We start from the raw sequence: 16660 nt of genomic DNA, 5'->3' as shown, positions 1-16660 counted from the left end.
AAACAAATGAATTATAGAATATATTATCAGAGGTTGCAGTTAAATTCTTAGCACACCATTTAATTTGAGTGACTGACAAGCATTCACTTGAGGATGAAGGAAAGCAGTAAGCTAATATTTAGACTAATTCACACCTTTGTTTTGTCATTTGTGACCCCAGAAAACTTTTTCAACCAAGGGCAGCAACATGTTTTTAAATAACAACAGAAAAAAGTAAACTCCCCACCAACCAAATAATTTTACAGCTAACAGAAGAAACAAAACCACATGGAGGAGATATTTTTAATTAAGTGCAATATAAGGACAATAATGGTACCCAGTCTAAGCAATCATTATCAAAAGACTGCAGCTTTTAAAGATAAGTCATTTCAGCATGGCTTACTGTTTTAAGCTTAAGCTGTTTCTGATTATAAAAGAGAGCTTTTAATTAAGATTAGTAAAGCCTAATTCAAGCTATAATTCAGTTCCTTTAGTTAGCAAATGTCTATTAAAACTGAACAATTAAGGTTAAATGGTTGGAAGCATTTAAAGCACTCCCTCCAGCTTGAAATACTATAATAGAAAAGACCAAGTTGGTGACTAATTCAGACCAGAAGACACATATTTCCATTAGGTTTTATACTTCCTTGTTGATTATAAAGTTTGCTAAAGAATCTATGGGTAAACTAGATTTTCAGTGGAACATAATTTCTTTACACGTTTGTGTATTAAAAGAAAAATAAAACCACAAATCCTTTGACTTGATACAGTATTAAGTTTGCTCCTACTATGGCTTTTCTCCCTTGAGTTTGTATAGTTCAGTAATAAAAATATGTACTGTGCTTCCCAGCAGCATATTCCCCCTTTTTATAGTTATGTTCATAATCGGCATAAAGGTTGTGAGGATGTATGTTGTGTGGACTTCTCTCTGGTAAAGGCAGAAATATACTGAGGTTTGTATTACACAAACAGACTTTCAAAGCACTCCTATCAGACCTTTCACCTTTCACAACTTTTTCAAAAACTGAATTTCTTCATGCTTGGTCTCATCATCAAGATCAATTTATTCCAGCAAGTTTGAGCAACATCCGCTTAGCCGACTGGAGGCCTGTACTCCTAAGCACACAACAAGCACCCACACACATTTCTCTCAACCAACAGGACACCCATAATGCTCACATCCAAGCAGCAAACCTTTCAGACACTACCTGAGGTCTCCAGGACTCCCCACAGATGCAAAGATCTTGTTTAATAAAAGAGATAGCATGGTTCAGACACCGGAAGGCCTTTTTCATTAAGCACGAGATGAACAGAATGCACTGTGTGTGGACAGGATCGTTTAGGTGGCTTCACTTACAAACACTAGGATTTTCTGCAGTGAATGACAACTTCACTGAAAACATGCTGGTCCTTCAGAAAGTATCCCCTTCAGACAGACCTCCATCCCTTACATCCAGGCTCTTCCTAGCTGAGGCAATGTATCAGGTAATCTTAGTCAGAACAAAGATTGATATAATCTTCCCGCTGCCAAGCAGGCTATAGCAACTGCCTTCTACCTTCCTTACAGATCACAAAACACTTGTCTCAAAACCTCCTAAAGCTACCACCAGCGTCCAATCATAGCATCAATATTAATGGTAATGACTAAAAACCTTCCACTTTCAAACTGTACAGGAATGTGTTCTTATTAACTTTCTTCTACTTGGATACAAGCTGACACACAACTGCACAAGTTGGGAGCTCCTCAGGATACTTAAATACATTCCTGACATAAAGAGATATAACATTACGAAGTGTTACCTCTGCCTTACCACTGCTTTTCCCTGACCTTTCTAGAACCCTTTCAGCATTATGTTTCATAGCTCCAGTTAACAATAAAGGATTTCTGAATGAATACAGGCACACATGGGTATTCCTATGTGAACACACACTCACTCTTGTTGCACAAAGCCCAGCAAAAGCACTCAGAGATGTGCTTAAGAAACTTTTACATTAACTCAAGTTATGTGAATAAGCTATTGCAGAAAATGGATGCAATTGCTGCTGGCATTCAAAACAGATTTGTGTGTATTCCCTGTTCAGGGAACAAAGCCTTGTTGGGTTTTGCTTTATGAAACCACATGCAACACAATCAAATGATTTTGTTTTTTATGAAGTTCACACATATCCTTGAAGAGAAAGAATGTTTAAAAGATCTAAAAGAAACAGTGAAATGATGTAAAGCACTGGAGGCACAAAGAACACAATTTTTATTTAGGTTTAGAAGTAACTATTAACATAAAACTTAAGTGACAACACTTTGGATTTTATCCGTGCCACAAAAAAGCAGTTTTTTTCTTGTCAGCTGGAATGGTTAATCATATTATAAACAAAAATCTGAGGGAGTTGTTTTTATTGTTTAAGCTCTTGAGAGAACTGTAATAGAAAACTTCTTCCATTCTGAAGCCATAATCTCCTTAGATCTTAAACTATTTGCATGCAGAATAAGCTGCTTCCATCTTCACATAATTAAACAGTTATACGAAATGAATAAGAGAATTCCCAAGCAAACCATTTTGGTCTACAGGTTTTTATTCCAAGAAAACAGGGTGAGGGTGTCTGTCTGCTCCTGCCACATTTCCTCATTAGCACAGGTCAAAATAGATACAGGTCAGAGAAGCTCCAACAGCCCTCATTCCCCCTCAGTTATTCCTTGCACTCTAAATATGTCCGCATATTCTAGTCTGAGCAGAGGTGAATTTGCTTTGCAAGAAACTCAAGCCAAGCAAAAGCCACAGGGTGCCACTTAAAAAAGCCTAGCACAACAGGCTCTGCCCTCCCATAGGCAAATAGTTCACATTTAGCCCCCATAGTGAAGCAGCTTTATGGCTTTAGATCAGCCTAAATCACAGACCAGGCAGTACTGCCTTTGTCCAGTGTGTTTGATTACACTTGGGAAAATCCATTAGCAGTAGGAACTAGAAGCAATCAGCTCCAAGCACGTGCCTATATGGTTTATGGTGTACCAAGACCATTACTGAGGATCAGGTGAAGTGTACCACTACACAAGCAACAACCAGAATGGTTTAAGCAAAAGCAATTGTAGGAGGAAAGAGGTGGAAAGAAGCACTTTGATAATTTTAATCTGCAGACAGGTTGGAATACGTAACAAAAGCATGAATTTCTGAATAAACTCAGAAGTCGGTGCTTCGTAGGTAAAATTAGACAAATATCTCCAAATCATGGTTGTTATGGAGTTTTAAGTTTAGCAAACAGAGGAAAAATGCAAAAAGAATAAAAACATAATTCGACTGGGCAAAATTCACTAACGTATCTAGAGGTATCACATCAGATATCAATTTCCTCCTGCACACACGCTGCCAAAAAACTTAAATGTGTATCACCCATACCCCCCATTCAGGATAACCCACTTCAGACATGTCCCCTCTGTGGCAGGGGAGACTATTGCTTCAACAGCAAGTATTTGGAAGCTCCAGCTTCAAATAATGAAATTAGAATGAGGAAATCTAGTGAGATTTTCTTCTGACAGCAACAAGAACTTGAATGCACAGCTGTTACGTATTGTCAGCAATTATAGATACAGAAAACAACTACTCCTACAGCTGTTCCCATTCTCTGGTCCCTGAAATATACTCTCCACAGGCTGCTCTGAAAATAATGCCTCCTATTTATTTCCATGGATACTATATCAGATACAAGGAGCATAATAACACTTGTTTGATAGAGCAAATTCTCAGCTACAAGACACTATTCTTCAACATAATCACCACCTTCAGCTATGCCTTTTTGCCAGCAGTGAATAAGAACTGCATGCCACACTCCTGAAAACCTGTGCTAGCAGAGGTGATCCATTATCACTGACACCACTCCTGAAACACATCACACACCATCTCACTGTTTGTTCTCCAGAAACATTAGAAAGCCTTGGTCAATGGGTGCCATTTTTTCCACTTGGAGGTATTCAGTGACATCTTTGCTTAATGCACACTTCCATGTCAGATGCCATTTTGTCAGACTGCCCCTCTGCTGCCATCTCTCACGTGGCAACAAAATGTAATGGAACACTGATGGGAAGTTTCAACTTCTACTGCCATACCACCACCATCTGCCTCTGATGTCATGGGCCAACCTAATAAAATAAGTGGTGCTACCTTTGGAGGTGTACCACCCTTGTATATCAGAATCCTCTCCAGAACAATAATTAAACACCAAATCAATATTATGCATCACTTTCATATTTTTTCAAGTAAAATTTTGATGTTTTGTGAGCTTGGCACCTTATTAAACATAAGACCAGAGTGCTTCATGCAAATTAATGCATGGGAACAAAAATGGTATGCTGAGTTCAGCAATTTCCAGCTAAGACAGTAACAGATCATTTGTGTAAGAAGATTTATTACAGGAATCAGAACTGGTTATTTCATTCATTTAATATTTCTGATTCTGTCATTGGGGGCTGCACCATAAAAATACATTATCAATAATTACAAAATTGTAGATTTAAATTTGATGTGCTGTCTGTTGGGTGGACAGCACCAAAGAAACTGCTCACATTCTTAGCACTAGGTTCAGCTCCAAAGCACCTGCAAAACAAAGGTCTTACATTAGCCCATTAAATAATCTAAGGACTTGTTTTTTCCTTTTCTTTTTACACTGAAGGAAAAACTGTGATATTTCACACCTGCAGAGAACAGGCACTGCACTAAGTAAAATAAGATGGTATTGCCAATTTAATAAAGCACTTGAAGGGAATTACTTTAAAGGGAAACATCTACTTAAGATTAAGCGCATACTGAATGCTCAAAGCATCTCCACAAAATGACTTGTCAAACTGCAATGTAAATGTAAATGAATCTGATGAGTATCTTAAGAAAGCCCTGAAATTTAATGGGGGAGCAGCTTACAAACTCTATCTTCTGTTTCTTATCTTACAGCTTCATGTCTGTGCCTCAGGAATATCATAGCCTAGATTCTCCTGAAAGCTACATAATGGTAAATGCAAGGCAAGGATGTGATCTGAGCTTCGACAAGGGCAGACTGTGCCTGAGCAACCTGGTGACCTTCTGTGATGGAGTGATAGCATCAGTAGACAAAGGAAGGGCAGCTGATGTCATCAACCTGGACATGTGTAAGGCCTTTGATGTGGTCCCACACCCTTATCTCTAACTTAGAGAAAGATGGATTTGAAGGGTGGACTGTTAAGAGGATATGGAATTGATTGGATGGTTGTAGTCAACAGACCCATATCCAGATGGAGGCTGGTAATGAACTCTCTTGCCTTTTGTTTCAGCCTACATACCACATTTCATTGTCAGTGTAGAATTGCTTATGATGCCATTCTCTAATCCTTTCTCTTCCTTTTTTTTTTTTTTTTTAAACTATTATTATTATTATTACTATTATTATTATTATTATTGCTTCAGTGATATTCTTCACAGTACATCTACTGACTTCAAGAAAAGCACAGTCAAGTGAACAGGAACTCCCTAATCCAGTATGTCAGGAAGGAATAGTATTATTACTTTTTCCAACCAAACACACATGCAGCTTTTCTGCTTTATTTTCCTCCATTCCTGAGCTACTCAGGGCTAGGTGAAAGTGTCTCTGTTATTATGCCTCCCATTCTGGTCTAGAATACAGCTAAAGCTAATGTCATGCATACACAGGCTGTACTCACCATCATCCTCTACAGGTACAAAGACTGTATCCACCACCTGCAAATCCTATTGCCTCTACAATGCCCTGGTGTTATCAGAGAAGACACTACCTGACTCAAATGCAGAGGAAACAAAAAATCCACATCAGTGGAGTATATCTGAGCAAAGATTAGAGAAGTAGCAGAAAATCATTTGCCCACTCCTACCATTTGATTAAAGGCTCCCTGACCACCTCCTGAACCTGTGTAAGTTTAGACTCATAAGAAAGAATGTATATTTTGGTACTGAGATAGACATACGTGCAGACAGACCCTCTAATAAAACAGAAGTTTACAAGTCCATGATTTTGTGAAATGATAGCAAACAGCCAAACAGTTATGTCCTTCCAGTCACCTGCCTGAGAAAAGAGCCTTTGTGGGCTCTGAGACTGATGAAACTTTATAACTATCTTTAAGTTCCCAGAGTACTCAGAGCATCCAGCAGACAGGGAGCTTATAAAGCATTTAGAGAAATGTCCCTGGAAAAAAGCAACCAAACAAATCTTTTTCAAAATCAAGAGTTACATTGAACTCTTCTGAAGAATTAGGCCATATTTCTAGCTGTGTGGTATTTGTTTATGCAAAATATAGTGATATTTGTATCCAAGAAGCATTTCTAGAAGAAAAAAAGAAAGAAGTAGCAAATGTTCTTTTCCTAACTAAAAATGGAAGATTTCCAAACTGGACCACCGGGGGAGCTGTTCACTAAAGCAGCATTATGGGCTGCCAGAAAAGAGCTCTGAGAGGTAGGACAAGCCAGGGAGCAAAGGGAGAAAACAAAGAGTGCGTGTGACACATGGAGACGGATGGCATGGTGAGAAGTTAAACGGGTCGTGCCATCACAGCTAAGGGATTTATTGAGTAAACTGCTAAACTAAATCAGAAAAACAAATCAATCTGAAAGAAAAAAAAGTAATCCAAGGCTCAACCCCGGCCAAAACAAGAGCCCTATTCAAGGAAAAGAGAAAGACTGAAGGAGAAAGGAAGAGTTACCATAAGCTGTTAATTCACTTAGGCTGTAATAAAACCCTGTTTTATTACAGAGTGTTCTCAGGAGTATTTTCTTGCTTGCTACTACATCCCCTAAGAAACTCCATTTCCTGTAGTACTTCAGGAAACTGAAAAGCTGGAAATTAAGTATTAAATGGTACAAGACTGAAAAAAGGACCGAAATGGAGCACAGATACAGAAGACCTCAGAAATGGATACTGGGAGATGTGTCTAAAGTGATACAGTCAAATAAGTGCAATTATTAAGAGAAAAAATATTTACTTACTAGCTCAAATCAAAGAAGCTGGTTTACATTCTACCTCCCCTACTCCTTGACAGCATGTAGCTCTCCATTTTAGAAGCTGCTTTCAACAGTCTCAGCACAAAGGCTTACACAGAGTAAAGTTACTCTCTGTGTGAATAAAATAGGGAAAATCTAACGCTGAAATAAACTTCACAACAAAACTGGAAGGTGGCTTTAGGCTCACATAGGCTGCTGCAAGTCAACAGGATAAAAAAAGACATCACATGCTTCTAGAAGAGATTGCATCGAGACAACATATCCATTATGGAAGGGTGATGTGAATTAATGCTAATGTTAATGTTAACATTAAGTTATTACAGCTGAAAAACTAGAAAGTTCAGCAGATTTGGTACCTAATGTTACCTATGGACCTAAAGAATACTGTACAACCTGTTCAAAGGTAATCAGATTAGTGTGCAAGACTCAAGTACTAAACAGAGATCATGTCACAAAATGGTTATACAGACAATGACAATTCACATAAGGATAGAAATCGAGCATGAAACAATATTAAGGAATAACGCACACACCATATTCCTGTAGCTTTACAGAACAAGCAAAGGGTGTGGATATAAGTGCTCAGAAAAACCTGTGTTTTTCCAATATACATGTAGTGAGATATTACAAATGGATATTACTAGTGGATCTGACCAAACCAGCTTCACAGAACACCTGCTTACAAGCAGTAAGACTATGAACGTAGTGCTAATATTCAGTCTGTAATGTGTCGATATTTTCACAATCATAGAAGATGACCATTACTTGAGGGAATAAACTCACCTTCTGTTGCAATTATCATCAATAAATCAGGAAGAAATCACTGAAGCTGCCTCATTCAGTAGCATCACTGTTATTCCACTGAGTGACGCAGAGAGAATGCAAGCATAAGCACGCTGTAGTGCAGGCCTTGAGTCACGTAAGTTTTAGAAACTGAAGAACAAGAAACAACAGTTATTTACTTCCCATGGGTTCACTGCTAAACAAGATCCACTTAAGGAAGAATTGCTGAGAGTGCATTGATGGGACATGTGGCACTTAAAAGAAATGGGATCATTGCTCCATTTAGAAGAAAGACATCCAGAAGCCCTGTGCTTACTTATTCCTCCAGATAGGAGGAAGCTTCGGAGCAAGAGACTGCACTGAAAGCTGATAAAAGAACTCTGAAGTGTTCTGTGCTACTGTCAGGCTGATTCAGATGAGCTCTGTGACAATATTTGGATTCATCTTTGAAGAGCAAGGGAAAAATACAACAGATATTCAAAAGAAGGAAGTACAATTAAAACCCTATGAGTGAGACCAGCTTTTTAAGATAGATAAAATGAGTGAAAAAGAGCATTGTTCTTACAATTTTAGTAAGTCAACTCTGGAGAAATAATCATAAGTATTCAAATAAGAGTGATGAAGAAATATATTTTACATATGTTTTTCCAATTGCTAAGATTTATTTAGAATCCCTTACAGATAGATCTAACAAATGAATTATAAGAAGAAATTTGGTCTCACACCCACGGCATTACTGAAGATGATAAGGAGAGTTTATCTATCTTGTTTCTGATACTTTATAAATGGAATTAACTACTCATTTTAAACTTTAGCATATTGCTGTGAACACCATGAGTAGTTTAAATTCTGTCTGCACCTTCAGCATGAAGATAGAGTTGAGTGTGACAGTCCAAAAAAATCTCAAACATTTACTCACATAAAAAATTTGCTACCCTGCAGTTTCTACTATCTTAGAATTACTAGTTCCAAAGATGATGGCCTTTGGTTATCAATTCTGAGATAACCTTTACAGTACTCCCTGCTCTTCTGTTTGAAACAACAGATTGTGTCAAAGCCAACACCAAATGTCACAGAACATTATTGGAAATAGTAAGACCTAGGTATATAAACACAAGTGTTTTTCTAGGCATTGCATTGAGTATTTCCACTGTATACAGACAAACATTAGGAACTATTGCACTAGTTTCAGTGAGCAATATATCAGCCCTGGATGTGGAGAAGCACTACTAGATTGCTTAGCTGATTATTCCCCAGATGACTCCTTCAGCCCTTAGATGAACACAGGTGTTCAGAATGGACAATGAATACACATTAACAAACAGACATATGCAGAACATAACATGCTGTGCTTAAAACCAGTGAGCTCCTATCATCAGACTAAACAAGAGTAACAGCTCCCTTTGCATACTACCATGACCTGTTCACCTGGAATGACCACTTACGGTAAGGAAGGGACTGCAAGTATATCAAGAGATAACAAACAAACATGACTAAAACTGTACAGGCATACCCAATTACCAATCACACAGAACGAGGCTGATAGCAAAAACTTCCAAAACAAACAGAAAGCTAGAAATCAGCCTCTTGAGGCAGACTCCCACAAGATGTTTTGACGTGGTAGATATTTTGCCCTCAGTGCCCATCAGCAACACCATGAACTTCACGATGGAGAAAGGTTATAGCTGAAAGATTCCATTCAGCGAGTGAACTCTTCTGTGCAGAGTTCAAGAAGATGACAACTGTGTAAAATCAAGTACAATAACAGAAATAATTACACTAATACTATGAAGACAGCAGAAAAACCATAACAAGAGGAAAATATTACTCAATAAGGGAAAGGTCATGGCAGAGTTTTACAACCGAGAAGCAAAAGGGCACAGTAAAAATCTTCAGGAAAAAAAACACACATCCGCCCAATCATTTCCTCTATGTAGAGGGTCCCATCTCTAAGGTATCACCCAAAAGAGAAAGAAACTACAGCTCGAGTAACTCACTGAAATCATCATCAGTATGCTGGGGGAAGAAAGAAATTAAAACAGAGAACCTGCACAAAACATTAACTGGATATAAAATGGGCACAGATAAACATCAACTAGAAATCATAGTTTTTTAACCACAAGTGGCATGAGCATTTGGTAGTGGGAGCAAAAAACTAACCAGGTTTAAGAACTATACCCTTTCATAGGTTGATCAACAATAGAGCTACCTATAACAGCAAACATGTAACAATGACCTCAGGGACAGAGGAGGCCCTCTCAAAGTGTAGGATATTCCAGGGTTTAGAATAACCTTCTGGATTTTTCCATTTTTTCAACATAATTTTCCAGCTGACAACTTCAGTGAGATACTGACTTGAGTGGAGACCAAAAGTTAAATTAGAGAAGATAAGGCCACTGTGTTGGAGACATTGATTAAAGCCTTAACAAAGATGCCCAAAGGTAACAGTTGATCTGTCAGTGCCACAGACACTAAACTAGTTTCAGTTTATATGACATAGATTCTGTATGTTGAATAAAAACAAGCAGCTGAAAGTAAATTGTTTTTTTAAAAGACTACCTGGGTTAGACACACTATTCTGTCCCATGGAAGTGCCAGCCAGAGAATTTGTGGTCAAAGGATATTGATATATTATATGATAAGAGGAAAGTATTATTGTGGCAACGCTGACCACACAGCTTGAGAAAAGCATAGCAGATAGGGTATTAAACAGCAACAACTACAACAACAACAAAAACACCCACAAACATAACCTGAAAGCTACAAAGGGAAGCAAGAAACGGGACACAGTAGGAATTAGCAACTCTTCTGTCAAGACAAACAACTGTACTCTGAAGAAAGAAACTCTTCAGATGGATCAAGCAGACGAGGCTACCTATCACAGTACTCACCTCCAGAGAGAGAAAATAAGAAAGAAAAAGATAGGGTAGATGTAGAAACTGAGAAGTCATCCCTGGTTATCAGAAACTGTGGAAAAACCCAGTCCAAAGGACATTCTGGAAGAAATGCAAAGCCCAGGAACAAATTCTCTGTTAAAATAATTTAACAGTCAAGAAAATGTTTCATTTCAAGTATAAATGTTGCTACTGATCTCCATTTGTCCTCGAAAGAACATTACTATTTTGTGTATTCCTTCCTACCCTTTGGGTCAGAGCAGCAAAATACACACACAGTACTGCACAAGGAGCTAGGCTTTGTATTTCCAATCACAACAGAGGCACACATTAGCCTTAAGGTCCCATCTTTTAAACCATTTGTCTTCTCCGAATAACAAAAAGTATAAATAAATGCATACAAATACACAAAATACACATTCATGTTCCAGACATATTTGATTATGTGCTACACTGCTCTTACAAAGCTTAAAAAACCACCCAAATCATCTCAGCTCCTGTATTCTATTCTGTTCTCCAAAAACTGATTTTGAATGAAGTAAAATTTAAGACTGATCTTTAAGGTAAGTTAACATGCACACCTTTCTACATTCATTCTAATATCTCAGTAGATGCTAATAAAACTTAGAAAACCCTCTCCTCCTCTCCCCCCCTTCCCCAATCCCCCCCCAATTTTAGATTGAACGTGATCATACAGAGTCATTCCTTAATGCTGACTTCAGCACACAAACTGTTTTTCTGTTTGTTTAACATAACCTGGCTATAAGGGACAGCCTGCACTATGGGGGAGTTAGTTATGCCATAACCAGCGCTCTCTTGATGTAAAGCAGTACAGTAGTTTCCTATAGATGCCAGCAAGAACTTGGTTAAAATGGCATGTAATCTTTACAAAATACATCCTTTTCTCATAGGTGACTAACAAGAAATCTTGTTTAGAAAAGCTTTGTAATGAAGTTCCAGCATTTTCATCTAATGACCCAGCTTTGCTACTGGCATGATGAAAGCTGTTTGATGTATAACAAGCATGGTCACTTCTATCTTAAAAGATAATTTATAAAGGCTGATTACTTGTGTAGTCTTGTAACGGAACATTAAACCTCAATCCATACACTGCCAGACTGTTTATTTCTGTTGGTTTGGAGCACTTGACCTTCAGATGCAAAATAAACCCACGCTACATGAACAGCAGACCTGAGGAAGATCTTAGGTCTGCTACTGGCTTGTGCAACTCTTCCTTCATCTCTGTGATTTTAAGAAAGACATAAATCATACAAATATTTGTCTGCCACTGAAGGTGCATTACTTCAGTAACGTATTTTCAAACTGCTCTGGGATCAAATTGAAAGGGACTACATAAGTAACCTACAACAAGCTCCTGAAAGGAAGCTGACAAGCTTTCTGCTTGTCCAAAAGTCTCATATTCATCACTGACTTTAGATACAAAGATGACGCAAAATCTTCAGAACCATTTCCATAAGAAAAGTTGTGTATCACACAGAGTAATATCTGATTTAAACACCTTACATTAATTTACCAGATTAATGCTGAACAATTCAATGTCCACACAGAATGCACCACAGCCTGTTCCAGCTTACTGTACTTATTAAGCTTGTCAAATACCAGAAGTCACCAGATACAGCAATATGACATCAGCCACAGAAATGGCACGATTCCATACATCATTCTGCAGGGATATATGAATGTTACTACTTACAGAATTCTTCTTTCTTTTTTAAAATGCACCAAAACAAATCAGGCATAAATAAATTTATACAGTAAGCAAGCAGGAGTACAATCCAGGTCTACTACTGAACAGCTCTGAACAGACAAGTAGTTAAAACTTAAAGAAACTTCGGATGTGGAAAACCATTGCAATGAGAAGTATGAGTATACTGCAACCCCCCTGCAGCTGCGGCCCTAAGTACAATTTTGCTGCATAGAGTTCTTTCCCTGGAAGAGATGAATAGGGGACGAAAGTGGTGCTGAATGATTATTCTAACTGCTAGCAAGAAGGAAAACCGGGCTTCCAAATGAACAGCACCTCAGACACACTGCAGCAACAAGAGGTGAGCAGTAGGGATGGACCTCTGTCAGTTTAACCCCAAGAAAAAAAAAACATACAACAACCAAACAAATGCTCTATAAGGGCTCTGGAACAAACACTTTGGAAGTCCACGGGGAATAAAATGTGGTCTCTGAGTTTGGTATACTTAGGAAAGTCACATCTACATCTTTAGTCTTTTTTATAGACTGGCCACATATGTTTTGAAAAAGATTCAGTCTGCAGCAGAGAGTTGGAAGAATTTATAGAGCTGCTGAGCATTTACAAGTGGAAAAACATTACCATCTCACATTTTCTATTTGTATGGCATTCTGCAGCAATTATCACAGCCTGTCTTTCCACTAGAGGATAATCTCTCTGCTGAGGACCAGATGACATGGCCATTGGTGAAGCTGCACAGAAAAATCCCACCGTGATGGGCCCAAGGGAACATGGTGTGAGCTTCCTGTGCCTGAGGGAACTGGGGAGAGCTGCATTATCTCCACTGGTCCAGGCAGGAGCATCACTAAGGAATGGTGCTCCTTATTGTTATTATTTCTTTTTTTATTATTATTTTCCTTCCCCCAGATAGGCTGGAAGACACCACCGTTTGTGATGGAGGACAATTAGCAAAAGTAGCAGGGAGATACTTGCCAATAAACACCGAGATTTGAGGTTAAGCAGCTGTAAATCTGCATTAATCGTGCCAGGAATTCAGCTATTTACAAAAGCTTTTAAAGAGCAAATAAATAAGAGAGGGTAGAGATGGGAAGGGAGCCCAGCTACCCTTACCTTCGCATTGTTTCCCTTCACCCTTATAGCCCGGCTTGCAGATGCATTTGTAGGATTTTGGTGTGTTTTGGCAAATGGCATCGATGTGACAGTCATCTGTAGCTTCTGCGCACTCATCAACATCTGGAATACAGAATAAAGCCACGAAAACATGAGACCTGAGACAGGAACACATGTAGAAGCTGCTCACTCACCTGTCTTCTTAGTGCCATCCTAAAAGTGAGAGCATCTAAACTGACATAATCAAACAAACCAGTGAGTTACTCTCCCTAAGTCTAAGCACTGGCTTTTTCCCTCCAGCAAATTAGGGGGGTCTGTCCCACATTTCTGTATTAAAACAAAAATCATTAAACTTACTAGAAATTAGTGCCTGTTGGATAGGTCTGGCAGAAGAGATCTGCATCATGGTTGGATGAAACAAGTGAGAACTTAAATGAGGAGAAGGCAAGCCTATTTGCATACTGTAGCAAATATATGTTAGTTTAGAAAGATACATCCCAATTTATTTCAGCTATGCTGATGGGGCAATAAGAGGAATGAAACACCGAACAGCAAAACTGCCTTCATCCTTTTTTATCAAGCGGCGAAATACGAGTAAATGGTAAACCCTACGTAAGTTAGGTAAGTTAGCGACCTGTACCAGCGTCATCTGCCGAGCATCGCCTGGAAGGGAACGGTTCCGGCAGCCGCTGCCGCCTCTGATGCGGCGAGCTCTGAAAGGGGACCAAAGAGCTTTTCTTACTCTCAGGGGAGGAAGCCTTTACAAACATCTCAGCGGCGGGCATTCGTTTTCTCCCCCGGATTTAAAGAGAAGGGGGAAGGGAGGAGGATGAGAGAGAGGCGAGAGTTGGTAGTCGTGGGAATGTTAATGAAGTGAGCATAGGAGACGAAGAAAAAAAAAGAGCTCCGACCTATTCACGGCCGGGCTGTGCTGTTAACATGGGAACATATACAGCCCTGCTAACCTGCCCTGCCCCCCTGCGGACCCCGTCCCCCTCGACCCCTAGCGAGGGGCCGTCTCGATGGGGGCCCGCCCCGCGCTGCCGGCCCTGCGCCCCTGGCTCCGCTCCGAGCGGCCTCGCTACGGGGATGCAGGCAGAGGAGCCCGTGCCCGGCAGGGGCACAGCGATTGGGAACGGCACGGCACGGCCCGTCCTGAGGCGTCGGGGAGAGGGGAGACGGCTGCTGCGCTGGGAGGGGGCACCCAGAGCGAGACACGTGCAGCTGGTTTCGTGCCAACTGGATGAGCAGATCCCCTCAAAAGGTGCGCCAAAGTCAAGCAGTTTTACTATTAGCTTGAAAACCTAACGCTAATTGTTTAAAGAGCGTTCGCTCAGCCGCTCCCGGCGGTAAAGCGCTTTAGAGACAGCGGGCGCAGTGGGCTCGGTCAGGGCGCAGATACCGCAGCACTGCCGAGAGATGCGGGACGGGCCCCGGCTCCCAGGGGGTAACAGCCCACACCTGGGGGCTGCTCTGGAAAGGAGAGAAGAGTTTCCGCTGCCACACGCAGCGCTGCGTTTTGTCGAGAAACGTGCGGCTGCTGCACGCCCCTTCCTTCTCTCTTGCCCTCTCGGGCCAGTTCAGAATTCGTTGTGGTTTACATGAGTGCGTTCCGAGCGTGCGAGGCTGCTGCCCGGCCCAGACACAGTCCCAGTCAAGCACAAAAAGGATTTGAAAAGAGAGCGAGAGAGAGAGACTGAGAGAAAGTGCTGTTTCACGCTTTTGACTCATTCAAGCGGCCCCACCGCCCATCAGAGCGGCCGGATGACAGCCGCACTCCTCTCACTGCAGCTGGACATCCGAAGCGTGCGGGGACTCAGGGACGCAGCGCGGCAGCAGTGGGACGCAGCCGGGAGAACCACGGAGCCCAAGGGAAGGGCACGGCCCCACGGGACACCCGCGGAGCGTTTCTGGCACTTCACGAACTTCCACACCGCCCCCGTTCATTTTGCTGAGCTTCAAGTCAGTATCACGGGAAAGGGGATTTCTCTGCTCCCCCACCCGTTACCTGTAAGGCTTTTGCGAGCACAACTTTGGGGACCGCACGCACATCTTTAAGAAATTACCGCTGGCTTACAGCATTCCTAGGCAGATTTTTAACATCAGAGCGAAGGCTTGCTATCTGCTACTGAACAGAAGGAGCGCGGCTGCTCAGACATACGGGCTCTCGGGGTTAACGCAGGGAAGCCCCGCGGAGCCCCCGCAGCCAGCTCTCCCCCGCACAGTGCCCGGCGCTCAACGCGGATTCGTCCCACAGGCGCTTCGCTAACTTTGCTCTCACGGTACCTTCCCCGGGAGTCCCCCGGCTCCGGCGTGAGGACGCCTCCAGCAGCGAGGAGCGGCCTCCCCCCGGCACCCCAAAGGGCGGAGAGGCGGGCGAGCGGCCCGGAGCGCTGCGGTGCCCCGGGGACGAGGGCGGGAGACGCCGTACGCGGCGGACTCTCTTACCTGCGCTCCCGCTGCCCGCCGCCAACCTGCCGGCCCAGGAGAGGGCGAAGAGCAAACAGCAGCGCCGCGCAAAGCAAACAGTGCCCATGGTAATGATGCGGTCCCGGACCCCGGTGCCTGTCTGCGGTAAGGGACGCGCTCGCGGCCGGCCGCGCGGAGCCGCCGGCGCTGACGCCCTGACAGCGCCCCGCTGATTCGCCGCGGCTCCCGCGGCGGGGGCGGGGCCGGAGCCTGGGGCGGGCCAGAGAGGGACGCACCGCCCTGGACCCCGGCTCTGCCCTCGGCCCTGGCGGCGCGGTGGGGAGCGGGAGGTCGGCTGGGTGGACCCGACAGGTGGGAGCCCGTGGAGAGCCCTTGGGGCCGGCTGAGGGCCGAAACCCGCGGGGAAGCGGGAGTGATCCCCGTTGGGTTGGGGTTGTTTGGGCGACGAGTGTTTCTGTCACCGCCGCCCCGGAGGAGGAACCCCTCCGTGTTAGACCCAAACGTGAGAAATTCCCCTCCGACGGGGACAGCGTGGCCCTGTAGTCTTCCAGATCGATCGCTTTAAAGGGCTGTAGTAGCTGGCGGACCCGCCGCCAGGACCCACTAGTTAGCGGCCCATAGGAAACAACGCCCGGCACAGCCTCGTTCTGCTCGCTTTCTCCCGCTGCTCGCATGTCCCACTGCAGCATGCCGGCCCGTAAATCGTCCAAAAGCCTGAACAAACGGGAAGGAAATGTAAGAAAGCTGCTTCCCCA

The 16660-nt window shown here is 42.4% G+C and overlaps 1 protein-coding gene across 5 annotated transcripts in view; it reads right to left on the bottom strand.

The window, feature by feature from the left end:
* The window catches only part of SCUBE1 (signal peptide, CUB domain and EGF like domain containing 1), a 201842-nt gene extending 185776 nt beyond the window's left edge, over positions 1–16066 (bottom strand). For all 5 annotated transcript variants that reach the window (XM_015869913.3, XM_015869923.3, XM_015869916.3 and 2 more), the window contains exons 1-2: positions 15924–16066; positions 13476–13598 (exon numbers count right to left, since the gene is read on the bottom strand). In XM_015869913.3, coding sequence (XP_015725399.2) covers positions 13476–13598; positions 15924–16011 — 211 coding nt within the window. In that variant the 5' untranslated portion in view covers positions 16012–16066. The remainder of the gene's footprint in view (positions 1–13475; positions 13599–15923) is intronic.
* Positions 16067–16660: the final 594 nt, after the last annotated feature.

The sequence above is a fragment of the Coturnix japonica genome, chromosome 1 (genome assembly GCF_054131305.1).
Source record: "Coturnix japonica strain WE chromosome 1, WE-NBRP24, whole genome shotgun sequence".
Taxonomy (NCBI): domain Eukaryota; kingdom Metazoa; phylum Chordata; class Aves; order Galliformes; family Phasianidae; genus Coturnix; species Coturnix japonica.
Note: the sequence above shows the minus strand (reverse complement) of the source record. Positions and strands in the feature narration are given on the sequence as shown.